This window comes from Centruroides sculpturatus, unplaced genomic scaffold (assembly GCF_000671375.1).
Source record: "Centruroides sculpturatus isolate CEXI.00-Female unplaced genomic scaffold, Cexi_2.0 scaffold225, whole genome shotgun sequence".
Taxonomy (NCBI): Eukaryota; Metazoa; Arthropoda; class Arachnida; order Scorpiones; family Buthidae; genus Centruroides; species Centruroides sculpturatus.
This window is the reverse complement of record NW_019384500.1, coordinates 4,884-27,257: the sequence shown is the minus strand read 5'-3', so window position 1 is coordinate 27,257 and position 22,374 is coordinate 4,884. Positions and strand designations below refer to the sequence as shown.

General features: G+C 32.6%; 1 protein-coding gene across 1 annotated transcript in view; it reads left to right on the top strand.

Annotated features, from left to right (window-relative positions):
- Positions 1-14: 14 nt before the first annotated feature.
- Positions 15-22,374, top strand: part of LOC111622016 — a 26,773-nt gene continuing 4,413 nt past the window's right edge. Inside the window, exons 1-3 of the mRNA XM_023364317.1 lie at positions 15-120; positions 3,978-4,131; positions 17,094-17,191. Coding sequence (XP_023220085.1) covers positions 28-120; positions 3,978-4,131; positions 17,094-17,191 — 345 coding nt within the window. The 5' untranslated portion in view covers positions 15-27. The remainder of the gene's footprint in view (positions 121-3,977; positions 4,132-17,093; positions 17,192-22,374) is intronic.

Below are 22,374 nucleotides of genomic sequence, written 5' to 3'. Positions count from 1 at the left end.
CNATTTTTTATTAGGCCATTTATAAATATGAAAAATAACATTAATTCTTCATCTCAACCATTACAAACAGTATTACCTAATGTGGAGTTATCTAAAGAAATATCTAAAAACGATAAGAAGGTATGAAATTTATCTATACTAATATATAAAACAAGAATATTTGTTTGTTTGTTTGTTTGCTGGAGTAATCTCAGAATCTGCTGAATCAATTTTTAAAATTCTTTCAGTATTGGAAAGCTTATTTTTTCCATATGAACAAAGGCATATACTGTTTTCATATTAAAAAAGATGTTTTTACTGCAGCATTTGTCTTGCATAGTTTTATCATCAGTTGTAGCTCCATTAAAGGACAATCCCCTTTATCATCTAGTGGGACTTTTTAAGTTTTATCATCTTATCTATTGAATATCAGTTTTGATTAATGCAGTTTAAGCAGTTATATATATACTTTGTTCATATTGTCTTGGTCATTTGTTTTTTATAATAATACTCTTATATTATCAGATACAACTATAAGGAGCAAATTTACTTCATTTAGATGAAACTAAGCTTCTGTATGTTAACCTGTAGTATTTTTGTTTTCTTTATTTTAATATTAATCCTACCATATTATTATTTAAAAATAAGAATTAGTCTTGTTATATATAAGGCAAGATTGTTTGTTTGTTTCTTACTTTAAGGTAATTTCAGAATATACTGAACCAATTGTTTTTAACTCTTTCTCCTTTGGAAAGCTTATTAATTTTCAAAACACATAGTTACCTTAAAACTCAGACTTCTCATTCCTTCTTACTGATTTCATCTCCCCTACAAACTCCAAACTCTTTGATTTCTATATATAAACAGAACCATATTACAGTGAGTCCAAACTCTTTGACCAGTCTGGACCAAATTCTGCATAGTTATTCTTTACAATCCTCCAAAAAATATATACTACTTTAAAACTCAGACCCTCATTCCTTCCATGATTTCATTCTCCACAAATATCAAAATCTTTTGACTGACTGACATCAAACTTTGCATAGTTACTCTCTGCCACCATGCAGGAAATATGTGCTACATTGTATCTTATAACAAGGACTGCAAACCATCTCCTTGAGTTCCCAGGCAACACTGGCATTCTTTTGCTAATAAATAAATAATTTGAATTCTCTGAGATATACTTAAGAGGACCATTCTAAGCTATAATTTTAAAACGTGTATTTATGCACTTTTTGACTATTTATAACCAAAAAATACAATTTGGTTATTAACAAATAATTGGTAATCTTAAAATCGTATTTAGTTCATTTGAAGAATAATTATTGTTGGTAAATGTTTCTAAAGCTTCTGTGCTTTACTTTAGATGATTATTTTGTAAAATTTCATTCTATTTTATTATCATTATTATTGTTCAAATCTGAATACAGTTGAAAAGGAACTATACACACTCTTTTCAAAATGTTGTAAATTTAACATTAAAGTTTTTCAAATGTTAATGGTTTTTGTTATGATTACATTAAATGTATTAACTTATTTAACATTTTTAAAAATCCAGCAACAAGTGGCTTAATTTTTCTGGCAAATTTGGTTGTGCCATCTGTTATGATATTTTATTTTAAAAAACTTTTTACATTTTTAATTATTATAAAATGGCAAAATGCTTAATTTTGAGGGTAGGAATGAGTTTAATTACTAAATTAATTAATTACTAAATAATTTTTCACTAGAGGGAGGCTTTAGGTGCCATCTTGTATTAAATTTAACAATTATAATCAGACTAATAAAGCAAGTTACATCGGGAAACTGGAAATGATGTTTCTCAATGTAGTTAGCCTGAGTGAGCAGTTTGAGCAGTAATATGTCACAAATAAAAGATTGTAAGTGATTTATTGTTGAGAAAAGAAAAATATATGATGAAAAGTACAGATAAAAAAATAAAGTGTACAGTAGAGCATCGATTATCCGACTCCCAATTAACTGTCACATCGGTTAACCGACCGTTCTAGTCGGCAAATTTCAAATATCCGCTAGTGATGTGGTACTACAATATTTGGCTATGTCTTGGCTACTTTAATAATATTTTTGTTAAATTTTTGCGTGCTTTAGCTGACAACACTGGCTCGACCATGAAAGGGAGGCCAGTATTTAAACGAGACTTAATTTTCTAATTATGAGTGGTTGTTTGTTTTGTGAGCAATAAAATAATTTAAAAATAATTTTTAACGATATAATAGCGACAATTATTATTTAAAAAAAAATTTTATTAGGCTTAACATCGTTGAAAATTCAACGCGAAGTAGGTTAACGATATACTAATATACTAATTACATTTAACTAATTAATAGCAATATACTAATATACTAATTGCATGGGATATACTAATATACTATACTAATAATGTATTTTTTTCATTCTTTTCGATTATCCAATTTTTTCAGTTATCCGACCAACCTGAGTCCCCAATTGAGTCGGATAATCTGCTGTAATACTAAAAAATAATAAAATAAAATCTCACATTTACATATAATAAAATTTCACATTTAAGCAGGAAAAGCCTTTGATAAATTGGAGCCGCTTGTTAAAATCAACCACATTTGAGATTGTGTTCTGTCTCAACTGAGTGAACTATGTCTCCCTCAATCTTTGACAATCCTGGACAGATCCAATTTTGTGTTCCAGTTCCAGAAGATTCCAGAACAATGTCACTACCACAAACTGCTAGTGAGATATTCCAGAAAGTTCCAGAATGTTTTGATTGGAGAAAATTGTGGAAAATTCCCCTCTAATTAGAGCTAGTGAAAGACGCCATCTAGTGGGGATGAGACAGTACTACTGCCACTACAGCCACTGTAACAGTGAGAGCAAGAGTAGCACATAGGGCCGTCCTTTATGGCTCTCTTGCTTTATATTCCAAAAAACAGCACCCAAAAATGTCAAAATACTTTTTTGTTATTAAGCATCAAAGAGGCAAAAGTCAACATATTCGTTTTTTGATTATATCTTATCTCAGAGTTAATTATATTTTCCAGAAATTATTTTATGCATGTGCTGGGATTTCATGGAAATTTTTTTTTTTAAATTCTGAAATGAAACTGCAAAAGTCATCCCAGAAGCCTGAACTCACTTACCGCTCATCCATGCAATTAATATTTATTAAAATAATTTATAATTGGAAAAGTAACATAATGTACCAGTAGTTGTTTGGCTTTACAGATTATGATTTGTAAATAAAATAAAAAGAAAAACTAATTTCAATTCAGATGTCAAAATATTTATTAAGATGTAAAATCTTTAATAATTAAATTAATTAATAAACAGTAAAGACAGCATAGCTTCGACAAATTATTAAAGTTGGTTTAATTAATAACTAAGATATTTGTGATTATAATTTTACATCATGTACTATTATATATTTAATTTTCAGTCTTTCATTGATTATGCTCATTTGGTCTATGGCTATGCCTTCCCTTTTGGAAAACTTTGATAGGGATCTTAATAAAATTTACTTAGATTTTAATAAATTATGCAACTTACATTATATTCAGAATCCTAGCTTTCCAAGGATTAGATTAAGTTTTACTTAATTTTTTGATTGTGTCAAATATTTTGATTGCTTACTTTATTTAAAATTTTTTAATTGATTTATTTTTTATGATCAATTGTTTTTACATGTCCCTTTGAAAAAACCTATGTCTTTCATCTTGTGTTCACTCCATATTTTCATTTGAGAGAATCTCAAAGGTCTTTTTTTCATCATAATTCTCAAAATTTAAATAATTTTGATAATTTTTTCTTAATTTTTCATGTTTTAAGTTAAAATGTAAAACTGTGTTATACAGTTTTTAATTTTGTATAATTGTTGTCTTTGTTTTTATGTATATTTGTTAATTTTGTGGGGTAGATATCAACTGTCCTTCAGGTCTTTTCTATTTATTTGTAAAAATAAATAAATAAATTTATGAGAGCTTATTTTAATGGAATAAAATTATTTTCAGAAAAATGAACAAACAGAAAAATGTGAATTACAGTTAACAATAGGTGGTGATTCTGTAGAAGATAAAACATCAAGAGCTAAAAATAAAAAAGATAATAATATAGCTGAAAAAGATAGAATAAGTAGAAATGTAAAAAGAAGATTTTCTGGATCAGGTATTTGTATATTTTAAGCATCAGTTGTATTTAGAATAGTATAACTTTGATTTTTTTTTGCAATGTATGTTTTCTAGAATTGAAAATGTTAAATTAGTTTAAAATGAAAAGATAACTTTATGTTGTTATTGTTTTTCCTTTTGTTCAGTTTTCTAATAAATGCTCAGTTTTTCATGATTGTTTTAATACTCTCAGTTGCTAGTGTTTTGTTTTTTTTAATCAAAATTTTAATACAATCTGGTTTTAATTTAATATTTTGAAAGATTTATCTATTATGTAATTCTGTAAAGGTTGAAGTAGCCTTTTTCTAGAAGGTTATATTAATGGGACAATGAAAACAACAATGATGATTGATAATTGATGGCAAGGACAATGATAACTCTCCCTTATTAGTCACTAGCTTGTTAAATGAGTAATCTTTTCTAATGTAATTTTAATGAATCGTTGCACCACATTTTAACTGATCCTATAATAGTAACAACAAATTTTTTATAAAACCAAACAACTTTTTTGTACAGTAGATCCCCCTATAATGCGTAGATACATTCCACGCTATACGAATTTCATGTTGTAGGAATCCTTAAATACATGTGCCAATCGCAGCTTGACACGTGTGAAGTTTACGACTACGGCTGTTTGAAAGGTTTTCTTCCATAAAATTAATCAATTCTAGATTAATTCGACTCAACATTTCCAAAACACATATAATTTTTTGGGAATAATCTATATAAACTATGCTATAAACAAAAAATTGTAGGATTACTTACCAAGTGTGCACCGTTGGACGTCGCCATTGCTCAAGCTTGTTTTCGTCGCGCAGCAGTGCACCAAACGGCAGGCGATTTCTGATAAGTTATTTTTCTGCGAAAAATTTGTTGAACTTTGAAGACATCATTAATAGAAATAATATTAATGGCCATTGAATAAGAAATATTTCTTTCACAAGAAATGTATAAAATTACAATACTGTATTAGACTTACAGTACGTAATTTACATACTGTACAGACGATAGTAAACTCAATTTACCCGCCTAAACTCTCCTTAGCGTGGCGCTGGACGGCGGAAAGTAGTTTGGCTGCTCGTCCACTATTGGTCCAGATTCGACCAATCCTGTCGCGATGACGTTTTACAAGTCCCTTTTAGCATCTTTATACGAATACTGTTGCAATTTTTTCGCCACGTTATAGGAATCTCCGTTATAGGAACCCGCATTATAGGGGGGTCTACTGTATGTTAAATAATACTCATTAATTTTCATATTTTTATTTAAAGGCATATAATTTTTATATGCATTTTATTAATTTACTTTATTTGTCTGTCCATTCATCTGTCCAGATAAAGTAATTCAGTTTTCACCCATGTCCAATTTCTGATCTAGTTGAAATTTTCATACATATGTATTCCTGATGACAATACACTTTTTTTAGACTTTGCAAACAGTTTTAGCAATTAGCAACAAATTAGGGAAAATTGAAATTTGTAAGTAAAATCTGATAACAGATGCCCCTTTTTAGTCTCACAGTCTAGATAAAACCATATAACTCAATTTTATCTACTTTCCAATAAAATATTAAATCAAGACAAATTTTAATAATTCATGTTCCATTTATAAAACTAAAAAGTAGAAAATAAACATTATAAAAAAGTTTTAAAGGCATTTTATTCAATACTCAAAGAGCCATTTCGATCCATTTTCCACAGAAAAGAAAACACTGAGAGTCACAAAACCCTTTTGACATCTAAAATGAAGATAACATTTTATATATCCTTTTTACTTTTACACTATTCTTTTAAAAACTATTGTGTGTTGCATTTATGAAATAAATAAACTGCTAAAGAGAAATATTGATCATTACCTCAGAATGAAATTTGATTGAGATGGTGATGGAATATTCCATCTAAATCAAAAACATTTTATAACTGACAAACTAATAGAATTTGGACTCCAAGGTGCAAAAACCAGCAAGATTCCGCTTGATCCTGGATATTTCAAAATTAAAGAGAGGGGACCAAGAATGGTAACAAACTGTACCTCAAGGGTATAATTAGTTTACTGTACCTTGCAACTAACACACACCTAGATATATTGGCAGCAGTTTCCATCCTCACCCAATGTACTAAGAAACCAAGAACAGCTGACTGGAATGAGGTGAAGAGGATGTTTCAATATCTGAAGGGAACAGCTGATTGGAAGTTGAAATTGGGTGAGAAGAGCAATGCTAGAACCACACTAGAATGCTTTGTCAACTCAGATTGGGCAGGTGATAATACAGATCAAAAGTCGCATACAGGGATATGTCTTTAAATATCAAGACAGTCTTGAATCCTGGTACAGTAAAAAGCAAAGCAATGTGACACTGTTCTCGACTGAATCTGAGTATGTTGCACTTTGTGAATCCACCCAGGAGGCTGCTTGGCTGAAGCAAGTGTTTCTGGACCTTGGGAAATTGTCAATAAGAAAGTAACTGTGTACAAGGATAGTAACTGTGTACAAGGATAACCAAAGTTGTATGAAAGTATCAGAGAATGATTGTGTTAATCAACATATGAAGCATGTTGATGTCAAATATCATTTTGTAAGAAATGAAGTGAAGAATAGGAATGTATGTATTATGTTCTGCTCTACCAAGGAAATAGTAGCAGACATTTTAACAAAACCAGTGTATACTGGAAAACACATTAAATGTGCTAGACAACTTGGACTCTATGACTGTAAGCAAAATGGGACAAATCATTGAGGGGGGAGTGTTAAATTTCTCTCCTGTCATTACCTATGTGTGTAGCAATGATTTGTGTTATATAACCTTTGTATTATTTTTCTAACAAACTGCCATGATGTGGCGTCTCTATCAAGCCCGCCACTTTTTGGTTCAATATGACTTTGAAACAGACCAAAGTAGTCATGTGTGATTTTAAACTTACTTGTAAGGTATCCTACTCACTATCTGTGAACACATAACTTGCAACAGTGATATATTTAACAACTCTATTTGTGATTCTGAGCAAGAATGACCTCTGACAGGTAACATCTTCAAGATCAGCTGTTATGCGTTTGAACTTGGACACCCATATATCTTTGTCAGCTATATCAGCCAGTTCCATCTCAAGGTTAGGTTGACTTACTCCTGCAAATGCAGTCATAGTCAATAGGGATGGATTGATGGTCAGAGGAGTGACAGGAAAGGATACTGTGTTCTTTTCTTTTCTGAATTCACAGAATCGTTTCCCAAAAGATGAGTTTGCATTGTGGTGATTGCAAACTGCAAATACTCCAGATTTTTTAAACCATGATCTTGTTTGAACACTCTCAAAGAGGAAAAGTGAGACAGTGAGCCTGTATGTAAATCTCTGGCAAACACTTCCAACTTGTGCTTGAATGCCAAAACCTCCTCCAGCATGTATGAAGGGCCAAGAGGGGAAAAAAATTTCAAAACAAATAATGATTTTAAGAGCTATTGTTATCATCTCCATTGCCATCTGGACTGCCGAGTGGTAACGATCAACGACATGTGGGAGTGGTTGAGTCAGAGATTAATGCCTCATTTACAAACAACACAGCCCATTTATTAGACAAATAAAGTACTATTGTCACAAAGGGAAATTGTTACAAAGTCTGTGTAGATTTTGATGCCTAGTCTTCAAAGAAGAAGAGGAAAGCAATGATGGTGGTTTCCTATCGCTGCCAGATGTTACATTCTAAGTCCAGTTCTTGAACAGGAAATGATGTCTGGTGAATGCAGATTGGAATTTCCTAAGGTTCTCTCAATGAAGGTTTATAACTTTTGGAGGGACATCAACAAAGGACAAAGATGGAACCTTGTGGAAAACACCCCACCAAGGGACATAGCTTCATGGAATGCCACAACAAAGAAGGAAGTGTCCTTGTGGCCTGGACTTAAATATCTTGTGGGCTCGCAAATCATTATTTTATTGGTTATTAATCCCCTCTCTAGGTCCCCTAATTGTTCTTTTTTTGTTACCAGGTGAAATTGGACCAGATTGGTTCCTGAGAAAGACGATTGTTTATTAATACAATTTGACATCGTCTTTTGTTCAGTGGTGAACAAACCTTGTACCTTATCTAACATTTCCTTTTTTGTTCATCTTGTCTTATAAAAAATTAAATTTACTAAATTTTTCTCCTTTTTTATCATGTGGTCTTAATATTTATTTTCCCCTTTTCATTTATAATTTAGTTCCCTTAATTTTAATTAATTGCAAAGATCAAGATTTGTTTTTATTTGGATATATCGTTAAAACAATGTTCTTCATCCCAGCCAGGCCTCACACATATGCAGCACTGTTCCTCCTTTCCTCTGAAGAGTTCAGTTCAGCATGTTCAGGTGTTCTGTCATATCTACCATGAACTGTAGCTTTTCCAGCCATTCAGGCTGTTTCAGTGCAGGAAAGGTGAACCCTTTACTGCCCAAGAAAGTTTTCACCTTTTCCAGACATGCAGAAAAGCCTTTCAGCACCTTCTCTCTGGTCAGCCACCAGACTTTATTATGCAACAATATATCAAAATGTGTGCTTTCCAGCTTGTCCAGTAACAAATGGAACTGATGGCAATTTAAGCTTTTTGCCATTATTTTATTGACAATCTGAATGACAAAATTCATTAATTCTGTGCATTCTGGAGGAAATGTTTGAGCACACAATGTCTCTTGGTGCAAGATGCAGTGAAATGTCAGAAGCTTTCCATCCAGAAACTTCTGCAATAAAGTCACAAAGTTCTTTTGCACTCCTGTCATACTCAGTGCCCCATCAGTAGCCACTGACACCAGGTGGGTGGTGTTTATTTCTCTGGCTCTCAACCAATCAAAGACAGCTTCACAGATGTTCTCTCCCATGTCTGGCCTTTCAGTGATATCAACTCAGTCATTTCTCTGTAGTGCAGTAGAGTTTACATATCAGCAGAATAGCATTTGCTCAATATTACCTTTGTCTTTGGACTCTTCACAGGTGATTGAGTACACCACAGCCGAATTGATGTCTTTTAATTATCTATCTGATGATATTTTCTGCCACTTTTATGGTTTTATCTTTGACAGTCTTTGCAGAGAGTGGCATATCTGATTTTTTTGCACAATATCACTCTTGTTTTTAAAGTTGGTGAATAGATGTTCTGAAATCTTGATGAATGATTTTTTTATATATTCTCCATTTGTAAACAGCTTCCCATGTTTATTTCCTGAGTGGCCACAAAATTGGCATATGTAGTTGAATTTGCAGACTAGATCCACTCTTTGAAATGATTTTTGCTTTGATCAACCCTCCACATTAGTTCTGAAATAATCTTTTTATTTTCTCATCTCCATTGGGATATTTTTCAGCTGTGTGTTTATTGTGGAAATGTCTTGCAATATTTGATTTTTTGTTGTTTGACAACTTTCCACCACATATCAAACATACTGGTAAGCCATTGTCATCAGCAGTAAAAGCAAATGAACCTGCTCACAGCATTAAATGTTCTGTTTTCTTCAGAAATTTTCCCATTCTTGGATTTATCCAAGGTTTTCTTACTGGAATTTAAAAGCTTGACAAATTGTGCACTACTGGGTGTCTTGTTTTGTCGGTTGTGATGCATATTTTGAGTGACAAAAAAAATTTAACACTTTTTATTTTAATGTTACAAGAGCACAATAATCTTCAAATTTAGAATTACATTTAAAAAACTAATGAACTAAAATTAAATAAATTCAAATTAAATATTCACTATTTATTTTCTAAAGCCATAGGAAACTGCAACAGATGAATGAAAGTACTACATGCAGCTCCAGAGCCATGAGTTACCGACCTCTGACCTACCATGATATAAAGTTGTAGATAAAGTTGTTTTGATTGTATATTCTTGTGTGGGATCCAGAGGTATGACAAGGTCATACCTCTTTTTGTTGGAAACAGTTTGGTAGAAACTGTCCACTTGCCAGGGGATGGCTGGTTTACTGTTTCTGTCCCGAAGGATCGGGATCGTTTGTCTTTGGTCGAATGGAGGAGGAGAGAGGGGTTGTTAGGGTTGCCACCTGTCCGGGTTTGACCCGGAGACTCCGGGATTCAGTGAGTTATCTCTGGCTCCGGGGTTAATTAATATTTCTCCGGGTTGTGCAAGTTGAAATGAATATGTACAGAATTATATGCAAACAGTTGCGTATATTTCTTCCCCATGTACCAAATTACTAGTGTGGTGGTCGTTGACTTAAATTAAAGACATAACGTCTATAACTGGCGCAGGCACAGTGCTGCTTCATGCTATGTAGTTGTACTCTTTCTTGTGACTGTTCTGTCAGGAGATGTCTATTGAGAGTGACATGATATAGCCTACATAAATGAGTTTGATGATCAGTGTTTGTGTTGGTTGATGATTAATGGTAAGTTATAGTATATAGTTAGAGTCAGACTTGAGCAGGTTAAATAGCATTACATAACAAAAGGTCTGTTGGACCCCTAATTTAAAAAAAAAATTTTTATTTTTGGATGTTTTTAATTCCAAATTTTTTACCTGCGCAAAAAAATTTTATTGCAATTTTAATCAACCTTTTAATGACACATGATTAATGCTTAATTGTTTTTTATGGGCTTTATATAAATAAAAAAACTGTATATGTATGCATATGGGTTTTTTTTTGGTTTCTTAAATCATCATCTCCGGACAAGACTAAGTTATGAGGTGGCAACCCTAGGGGTCGTCGGTAAGTTGTCGGCTTTAAATGAGCAAGGACACCATTTAACAAGAAAATCAACAATTTATTGAATAACAAAAGACAGTTACAATACCGAAACTAACATAACTTCTATCTTTCCTAACTTCTGAGTACAAGTTAAAAGAGGCTGAGAGAGAGCGTACGCATTTGATATCATACCTCTTTGTAGGTTTCCATGGCAATTAAAGTTCATTAAGGGCACACAGATATCCAAGAAGTGGGTTTTAGGGTATTCCAAATAGGCACAGGTAAAAAAGTTCACAACTGTGGCGATGGACAATATTGCTTTGGGAGATTCAGAGTTATGGTGGGTTCGCAGATTCTACTCAACGGTCTTTGATGTCGTTGGTCTGGCTTTCATTAAGAGACTCCCCTGAGGGGGATGAGACGGACTTTTATTGATTTGGCTTGGGAAAAATGTCATGTGATAGACTGTTATTAGAGCTAAAGGTTACTTTAGCAGGTGGGGAGGTCAAAAGGTGTTTTCACAACCATAATAAAGTAAAGAATTCAGGTGTTAATTGTAAACTTTAAGTCTTGCAATATGAGAATGACATTGTTAGAGGGTTTAATGTTTACATTACAGCAAAAAATTATAACTTTCTATTGTTGTTGATGTGATATTTGATTCTTTTTCTTGGACAATGTTATTTTAACATTAAGGTGATAGATTTATTTAAAATATGTTGAAATTTTAGAAGGAAAGTGGGAAATTGTCATACGGGTCGGATCTCACATTCATAATTATAAGAAGAAACAAACAAAACATGGACATTTCATAAACTTGCCTGGCAAAGAATAATCAAAATACAAATAAATTGTTAGGTCCCAGACAGAATTCAAAATTATGTGCTAGAATGTTAATGAGTGTTCAACAGGACATTTAAACTTCCACCTTTTGAACAAAAAAATGATATAAAGTTAAACAATGATATAGTGAAATTATTTATTTAATTAAATAATGTCTCTTGGAGATTATTATAAATTCTTGGTGTCAAAAAGGTAAATACAAAAGGCTTGATTTATGAGAAAAAGTTTTAAAGGTCAGTAAATACTATCTGATTAGCATCAGAAAATGGCATCATGTTGAATGTCAGTGTTGACCTCTCCTGCAGCTGAAAGAGTTAGAATTGTCACTGGTAACAAGGATGGACCAATTGGAAAGTAATGAGGGATATCGTTGATCAATTGGAATGTGGAATCAGGAAGAGAACCCTTTAAAAAGTTAGATCTCAAGGACCTGAGGTTCTTTTCACGAGGATTTAAATCTTACGTACAAAAAGTTCTCATTCCATGATCTGTCCTCTCTAGCCAAGCAGTTTCTCTCAGGAGTTAGGCTCTAGCAGTGTCAAAATTTTTAAGTTCTCTGTTTTGTGCTTTCTGAATATCCAACTGTTGGACATACACTTCAATCAACTCCAAATTCCCACTTGATCTGAGATTCAATCAGGACCATTGATTCACCAGCCATTGATCATTAAGGGACTTGGACTAGTGACATTCAGACTCTCTCTGGACTCAATTAATATGAATATTACAAACTGAGTCTGTTCCTAGGAGATGGATAGACTGAATTTTTGTAAGCATTTCAGAGTCAGCCACTTTGTTGGTGTAGGTTGTAACATTTCATTCCATTCTATTTGTTCATTCAAAAAAGTCTTTTAGTTCAGTCCTCTTTTTTGTTGAAGAGCTAAATTCATTAAATATATTAATAACAATAGATTCTATATCAATATTCAAACAATTGCAAGCTTTCTTAGCAATGTTATGCAGAATGTACAAATTGCAACCAGCAGGAAATATATTTTCATTAAATTTTTTTAATGTTACAAAAATGTTATTTTTATTGCCAAAAATTAATATTGGTATTAGTAGCTCCATATGCAGTAATGTTTTTGGGAGCTAATTCATTAAATGTAAGCTGTTGGATGAGTGCATTTGAAATAGTTTCAGTATCTCCTGCTTCTAATGAAATGAATATCAAACCAGTTTTTACACTATGGTTTTGGTCAAAATATCTTACAACCAAAGGAAAAGTTTTTATGTTTCCTTTATTACAAGCATCCATGCTTATAGAAAAAGGTTTACTATTCTCCAGTTGTTTCAATATGTAATTTTTTGATTGCTTTCCAAGAATTTTTGTAATAATGGCAGAAACTTTTGTTTTACCACAAGAATATTTTGCTGCAATTCCAGAGTCGGGAAACATTTTTTTAAAAATTGAGCTAGCACAACCAGCTGAGATATAACTATGAGAATGCATAACAGAATGGTAACAAAATTATACTTCTGCAAAAGTAATATCTTCATGACCCTTGCTTTGCTTTGGTATAAAAAACAGAAATTTTTGCTATTGCTTGAACATTTGCAATGTGGATTTTAGATGCAAATGTCTACTTACGTTGCTTTCACCACCATGACTAATTGTGAAAATGAAATTGTTGAATGTAGAGCATTTTGCACTATGATCATCTCTACTGCAACTAATCCAACTATACTTTTTTCCCCAATCTCCATTATAGTGAACCAAGCATCTTCTTTTCTTTACTGGAATTTTTAAACCATTTTCACCATCTGACATTTGAGAATGAATAAAATTCTGTAAGCCATATAGAAGTGACTTCACTAACACTCTGCTTCAATTATAGTAAATATTTTGTTACTTTAATTTAGTGGTTAATTTGTTGATATTTGAATATGGTGCCAAGTTTTATTTAATTACTTAGAGTAAACTTTATTGAATTTGACATTAAAAATTAATTTTTTTCTCATTATTTAACATTTTTAGAGTGAGGTCTGTATTTTAATTTAAAAAATGATACAAACACACCTTTCATACATTTCCAGCATTACTTTATACATCAAACAAACATTTTTGGCCCACTTTACAGGCCTGTCTCAGATAAGAAGCCATTCCAAAGGTGAAGGAGTTATATTGAATTCTAAAGATGAACAATTCAAATATTCTGTGATGCTATTTAAAAGTACATTAGAAAATAGTATAAAATAAATTATAATTAATATTAAACATATAGAAGTGGACAGTTAATGAAATATTGTTTGTTAGAAGTATGTTGTAGAGAGCAAAGCTTGTGATATGTTAATGCTTTCTCTATTGTTAATGCAAACCCTTGGCTTGCTGCCTTATAGATGTCATTGGCTTCAATTATTCCTAATTTTTGTACCTCAAATATTTTTCTTAACAATTTGGCTTCTCCTCAACAGGGCTGTTGAGTTGGAGTCGGAAAAAATATGTCGATTCCAACTCCCGCATTTTAAATTTACTTTAGTTTTTTTTATTTAAATGAAAGAAAATTTATTATACATTTATTAATTTTTAAAAATTTTTTTATATTTTGTAATACAGTTGACCCCCCTATAACACTGTTGATTATTCCGTTTTATATGAATTCCATGTTGTATGAGTCACTAAGATTTTACAAATACGTGAGCCGTTCACAGCCCAGCACACGTATTTGTAAAATCTAAGTGACTCGTACAACATGGAATTCATATAAAATGGAATAATCAACAGTGTTATAGGGGGGTCGACTTTTAATTCATTTATTTTAAATACAAAATTCATCAATTTAATTTATTAAATATGTAGTGTTTTTTGTAGTATTTGTGTTTAGTAGTAAAATTATTTTGATACTATTGAATTTAAATATTTTGGATCATTCCTTTATTATCCCTGCTCTAAATAAGTACTCTATTTTTCTGAATGAGCCAGACTAATTGATCAGAGTTCATATTTTTCTTTTCTGAACAAGGGGCTGAAGTAGCTAGATCACACACTTTTTAATTGAACTAATCTTCTGGAAGGGTAAAATTGAAGTGCAAATGATGTCGAATATATGGAGATGTAGAATTTTATCGCCCGCTTTCTCTTATTAAATATTTGTTAAAAATTAATTTTTTTTATACAAATAAATATTAAAAATACTAATTACGAGAGCAGTTTTTTCAAGCTCTGATGGTCCATAAAACAAAGACAAGTGTAAATAAGAAAATGAATTTAATACCAAAAGTTAGGTACAAACATTGTTATTTTTCGACATAATCACTGTGAAGATTGGGGCATTTGTCATATCTGTGGATGAGCTTTTCCATCCCCTTGTCATAGAATGTTGCCTCCAGTGAATTTATATGGCCTTAACAATGTTGTTTTGAAAATTGTCATTAATTGATTAGTCTCAAACCACTGCCCTGCTAGCCACGTTTTCAGTTCAGAAAAAAAGTGGAAGTTTTCAACATCTTTAAACACCTAGTGTATAACCCCAATTTAGTGCCAAGTGACTTCCACCTCTTTCCTGAACAGGAAAAGTCTCTAGGAGGGCAGAGGTTCAACACTAATGACGATCTTCAGAACAACGTTGTTAAGGCCATCTCAATTCACTGGCAACAGCATTCTATTACAAGGGGATGGAAAAGCTCATCCACAGATATAACAAATTTCTCAATCTTCACAGTGATTATGTCGAAAAGTAACCATGTCTATACCTAACTTTTGGTAATAAATTCATTTTGTTATTTACACTTGTCTTTGTTTTATGGACCATCGGAGCTTGAAAAACAGCCTACATATAAAAGTATTTGGGTAAATGCTCAGAGCTCCTTTTAGAGTTCAGAGTAGGATACCCCTATGAGTGCCTCTTCCCCCATAAAATGACTTGGTATTTAATTTTGCCGGAATTGGAGTTGGCCTACTAAAATTATCGGGAGTCGGAGTCGAGTGTTTTTTTACCAACTCTGCAGCCCTGCTCCTCAACACTGGGACATCCAAGGCTGCTTGCATATTGAGCTAAGGCAATGTAGTAATTGCCTTTAAGGATGTCATGCTATCAATTAGTCTGTTAGTTGATACTATTAAGGCTAATTAGGTATCTGCTAAATTTACAATTTTCTAGAGTTATAGTATATACTCCAGGGTTTTTTCTCATTTATTTGATTTTTTCCACTGGTTAACAATCTGTATATTGTTGAATAATCATTTAGTTTGTGATAAACTCTTGTGAGTATTTTGTTTTTAGAGAGTTCTATTTCTAAGTATAGATAGGGTTTAGCTAGACCTAGAAATAGAACTCTCTAAAAAGAAAATACAAGAGTTATTCACAAACCAGATGGTTATCCAACAATATTCAGGTTGTTAACCAGTGGAAAAGATCAAGTAAATGAGAAAAAAGCTCTGAGGTATATACTATACCTCTAGAAAATCGTAGATTTAGCAGATACCTAATCTTTATAGGCACACTAACAGACTGATAGAGGCAGATTAAAAGAATAGAAGTATGACATCTTTAAAGGCAATTAAGACATTGCCTTAACTCAATATGCAAGTAAGCATTGAGTGTCCCTGTGTTGGGGAGAAGCCAAATTGTTAAGAAAAATATTTGAGGTACAAAAATTACAAATAATTGAAGCCATTGACATCTGTACGGCAGCAAGCCAAGAACTGGCATTAACATATCACAAACTTCGCAAGATTTGCTCTCTAAACATACTTCTAACAAACAATAATATTGGCTAGATGGCCGAGCAGTCAAGGTGACAGCCTACTGCTCTGGAAGACCCAGGTTCAAATCTGAATGGGTCAAAAATATCCCCAGGAATCATTTGGGGGTGGTCTGTCCGGATATGTCGGGGCTCCATCCCTCACCACTGGGCCACCCCATTGTATGACCTGGCCATTGGTGTGTAAAGTTAATACTGCAAATGTACAGAAAGTGTGTTTGTATGATTTTATCCAAAAATTCCAGCTTTTAAAAGACAACTTTATTTAAAAAATGTCATATTACATTGAATAAATTAATTTATTGTATACCAGTGTTTTTCAACCTTGGGTTGCGACCCCCAGGGGGGTTGCAAAGCCTTACATGGGGGGTCATGGGTAAAAGAAAAAACAAGTCCTATTCTACAATAAAAAAACTACAATTTTAGTGAGAAGGCTGTGCCTGTTTATTTTACAGTACAATTGGTTTTTCGATCGATATTTAGGTCTCAACAGAAAGAAAATTAAATACGTAGTTTTTAAAATCACTAATATAGTTATAATATGGCCCTGGGGGGTCGCCAGAATTTTTTAACTTGTAAAGGGGTTGTGTATTCAAGAAGGTTGAAAAACACTGCTGTATACAAATAACTTTTTAATGGGTTTTAAAAGAAAGAAAACTATCTTATGATATTTATAATTGTATTTGTGTAATTTTTAAATTATTTGCAACTTTTTAAAAAATTTCTCTTTTTTTTTATATTTAAAGGACAGTCTCATAATTCAAGTCCAGGAATAGTTCGCTGTCCTGCTTTTGATTTCAGTGAGCAAGAAGATGAAATTTCAATTATTTCAAGTTCAAATGTGGTATGTTTAGCTAAGCATAAATTTACAATTTAATAGAATTTAATTTTAAAAATAATTAAAGGTAGATCTAGTGTATTCTATACCTGTTTTGTCTGTTATCTTTGCATTGACTAAAATATAGAAAACAATATTTGATCATATGTAATTTTATTTTTACATACAGGGGTGCAAAAGTAGTTATACAGTTAGAATTTGAGAAACAGGGATGTTTAGTGTTCATTATTATTATTTTTCTCTCTTATTATTTAATTGTATTCCTTATTTATGATTTAATTTATACATAAAAATAAAAATAAATGTTTTTTCTACATATTTTTTTCATAATAACAATTGTATACCTACCTTTGCATTTCCTGTATTTTTCTATATAAGAGGAATTAAAATTATATTAAAGTATTTTTCTATGTTATATTATTATCTTATATAGAAAGTATTTTTCTATATAAGAATTTTCAAAATGATAATATATATATATTATCATTTTGATAATTCAAGATATAATTTAGATCCATTATTCTCCAGTTGTTCCAGTAATTTTTGAGTGGTTTTTTTTAAGATGGTTCACAAATTATCAAACCATTGTCATTAGACAATGGTTTGATAATTTGTGAGGGTGTTTATTTCAAGTTTGTTTATTTTAAGGAATAGGCAAACTTTCTATTACTTTCCTGGCTGTTATGTATATATAACAAGAGAAAGTATTGGAATCATGTCAAATTTGACTTTCTGAGATTTTTGCAAATCTCCATGTTTTCAGGCCATCTGAATTCAAAAAAGTCAAAAACTGGCAAAAAATTTCCATATGTGTGTATGTTGGTGTTTATTTTGCTTAATATCTCAATGTGGTGAAGATAAAGTAACAGAATTTGGCAAGATGGTTTGTGTATGAGAAGCATTGATGCTTTTAAATTTTGGTGATTAAAGGTCGAGAGGGTGGGGAGATAGAGAGGGGGTCATGTCTCTTGAGAGGGCTAGGACTTAATGAAGATTTTATTTGTTATTAACATTTGTACTTTTTCATAAAATTGAAGCTGCATTTGTGGAAAATTTTTTAAGATATGTATGCAATAGTTTATGATAATACTTAGCTGTTGTATAAAAATACTAGCAAAGAATGTCCAACATTGCCCAAGAACTCAAGGAGGGGGTTGAATTGTTCGTATTATAGGTTAGTGGCAGAGTTCATATAGGCAGGGTGGCAGAGATAACTATGCAAAATTTAATGAAAATCAGTCAGAATTTGGCAATTTGTGGGGGATGAAATCGGGAAGGAGTGAATAGCCAAGTTTTAAAGTAGCATATATTTTTAGAGGATTGTAGAGACTAACTATGCAAAATTTGTCTAGATTTCTCAAAAGATTTGGGAGTAGGGGAATGAAATCAAAGAGAAGGACTGAGGGGTCTAGTTTTTATGGTAATCCATGTTTCTCATAGGGCACCTGAGAGTAACTATATGGAATTTCATCCAGATCAGTCAAAGGGTTTGGAAGTTTGTAAAGAATATGAAATCAACAGGAATGTCTGAGTGTCTAAGTTTTAAGAAAACTCAAATACTGTACATTGGAAGTAATAAACTTTCCAATGGTCCCTTGATGCAAATATATTTTGTGACAATTACGACTTTCTTTTAGGCATTTTATTATTAATAAGGCAACTCAATTTATGTAGATAGATATCCAATGTTGCCACTTTTTCAAAATTGCTGACCCAGACATTTTAAAACTAGGATGTTATACTGAGACATTCCCATTGTATGAAACCATACAGGCATGCGCAATGTCATTTTACAGCCAAAAAGTGAACATAAGATATCTAATAATGTAAGACTAATTCTTATTTTTAAATAATGGTTTGGTAGGATTAATACTAAAACAATGAGCAATTATTTATTGTGACATCGACACAATGCCGGGCTGCAATTTTTAATTTATTTCATTTAAAATATATGCTTTCCATCTCAAATTAGTAGTGATTTTCTCCTGTACATCATACTTTTTCTTTAACAATATAAGTCGTGTCGGTCATCTATCGAACACCTTTCACAGGAAAATTCTTGAAATAACATGACTTTCGGTTTGTATCGAAATTTCGTATACAGTTAATCGGGGCCTCCTGCCCCTACGGTTTCCATATCTGGTCTCCTCTTTCATTAGTCTATCTCCGTTCTCCAGATTAAGGAAAAACAATTAGACGGACGACAGTGGGAATGTATAGGTCTATGATTTTTTTCAAATTGTAGCGAATGAACATACAAAAATACTATTGGCCTACTTACAAAAGTTTAGTTTTATATAAGGGAAGTAAATTTGTTCATTATAGTTCTATCTGAAAGTTTTATTATTATAAGAAACGAACGACCAAGATACTAGAGAGGTTGCGGCCGACATTTCCATCGGGAAAACATGTACGTCGGACGTTCAGCGCCACATTCCTGTAAGCCTAGAAGTTTGACAATGGCGTTTGGAACGTCAGTAGGATCATGCTCGACATTCCAAACGCCATTGTCAAACTTCTAGGCTTACAGGAATGCGGTGCTGAACGTCCGTACACGTTTTTCCGAAGAAAACGTCGGCCGCAACCTATCTAATATAAACAAAGTATATAGACAACTATCCGAACTGCATGAATCAAAACTGAAAATATAAGATAACAAGTTTTAAAAAGCCCACCAGATGGCAAAGAGGATTGACCTTGAACAGAGCAGACAAACAACAATATGAGAGATATGACACAGTAAAAACATCATGTATTTTCCATTTTTAACATGAAAATACAATATATAGCCTATGTTCATCTGGAAGGAATAAACTTTTCAATAGCAAAACAATTTTAAAAATCAGTTCAGTAGATTCCAAGATTACCTCTAACAAACAAACATATTAGGATAAATAACTTGTGTTGACTTGACTTGGAGAAAATCATATATCATAAAAATATTTTATCTAGGCCATAAGCAGTTTGTCAGTTGGCACTCTGCCATTAAGGAATGAGTTCATTCCGAAATTTTGTGTATAAGTTAAATATCTGGCCAGTGCCGGCCCGAGGCAAGTTTTAGGATGGAGCGAGATCCTATTATGGCGCCCCTTTGGTCAGTAGAGTAGCGAACATAACTGGCGCTCGGGGCACGACACTTTATTGGCGCCCCCTCCAGAAACACATATAGTTCGTCTTGGAGACCATTTGGGCGCCCCTCTGCGAGTAGCGCCCAGTGCTTGATACACCCCCTTGCACCCCCTCGCTACGCCACTGCCCTTGGTTGCCCCAAATTTATACCCTTTAATTTTCTTTACCACTGAGGCGCCCCCTAGGACTTAGCTCCTGGAGCGGTTGCTCCTTTCGCCCTATGGTAGGGCCGGCTCTGTATCTGGCATATCATAGTTATACACATACAGTTTAGAACTGTAGTACAGAAAGCAGTGGGGTGGAATCGGTAAACAGATAATCGGACTCCGATAAATTTGAAATTTGCGACTCCCATTCCGATCTGTCCGTGTCATACTACGATTTTTTTTATAAGGAAGATACCACTAGTTATCTGAATATTTTTATCTAAAATTTCTGTATAAAAGTTGTATTAAAATTGATGGTGAGAATAAAACAATGGATATAACGAATTTATCTCGGAATAATTTTCGAGTACATAAAGAAATATGCATCTTAATCAACCAAAAAAATTTCACTTTTATTAGTTAATTATGAAAAATTGATTTAAATTTAATCATTTTAAAGAAAAAAAATTTAAGTACCATAAATAAATAAAACAACGATTTAATTAATGAATGATGTAATAAATTGGTTTGCAAAATAGTTTCTCTCACTTCCGCTACTAGAGAGTAGTTCATTTCTAGCCGACGCGTCGGACGTCGGTTGAAAATTAAAAAACTTTTTTCTGATACGTAGGTAAACACAACCTGCCCTTAAATACTTTAATATTTTTCTAACTACTGTTGTTGTCCTTTATGCGCTTGCTTGCTTTAATAGCCTGTTTAGACATTGTCTATGACTAGATTCTAAACCGCACACACTACATTTCATTTTATTTAACGTACAACGAGTTTCTCAATGTTCACAATATGATAAACAATGATAAATGCGCTAGTTTACTCTTCGGATCGGGCGAAAAAGCTGACGTTGCATATGCGCCAGGGTGCGAAAGAAATTGACATTAATGCCCGCTCAGGGTCTAGTCCAGGGGTGGCCAACAGTTTTTGCCCCCGGGCCGAATTGGAAAGAAAACTTTTTCCACGGCCAGAACCAGAGGCTGCCCTAGGAAGATTTTGAGGTGGTGCAGAGACTACAGTAAATTGTACATAGAGATTACAGATACATTTTTCACATTATCATACTTTATCAACATTCTAAGCTGTACTTACAAGATCTGTAATGGATGGTTAACTCTAAGCGCACAGTGAGTTGTTGACCTTTTTCTTTTTTTTTTGTTTTGTTTTTTAGGCGTCAGAATTTTTCATCGAGCTATTCGGACTTCAGTAGCTAATATTGAAAGATTGATCGCGGGAAACATAAATTCATTAGATGGGCCGGATCTGGTCCACGGGCCGCATGTTGGCCATGCCCGGTCTAGTTTCTAGACGTTTGTATTAAACTCAAGTATATTGTAGAATAGTTAACCCCTTAAGGACATTGAGATTTTTGATATTTTATAATCATTAATTTAATTAAATGTAAAAAATACTTAAAACTGAAAAAAACGAAAGAAATGCGTTTATTTTGAAGAAAAAGCTTTAAATTTTATTTTCCTTTGTCTCGTCTTTCTGTGAAATATAACACCGATGAGTCATTGTTTACACAGCTGGATGACCTTGAACACAGCTGGAGTCGGATTTCCCGGGACATTCTCAGAAATCTCGGGAGGCCATGGGTTTATAGTAGGGTGACTACAATTTGGCTGTATATTTTTAAATGTTTTTAAAAAATTAAAATTTTTATTGCGATTTCCGACCCCCCCGGCTTAATTAAACTTATATATAATAAAATCTATTAATTAAAAAAATTAAAAAAGTATCGGAGGTCGTTTTTGACATCAGAAAGCAGCTTTAAATAACTTTACCGAAGGAAAATCGGTGCACTACAACTTTAGAACGATAAATTAATTTTGATAAAAAACTCCCATTAAAAAAACATTAAGCCTTAATCGAGCCTTATCAAAGGCTCATTAAAATCGC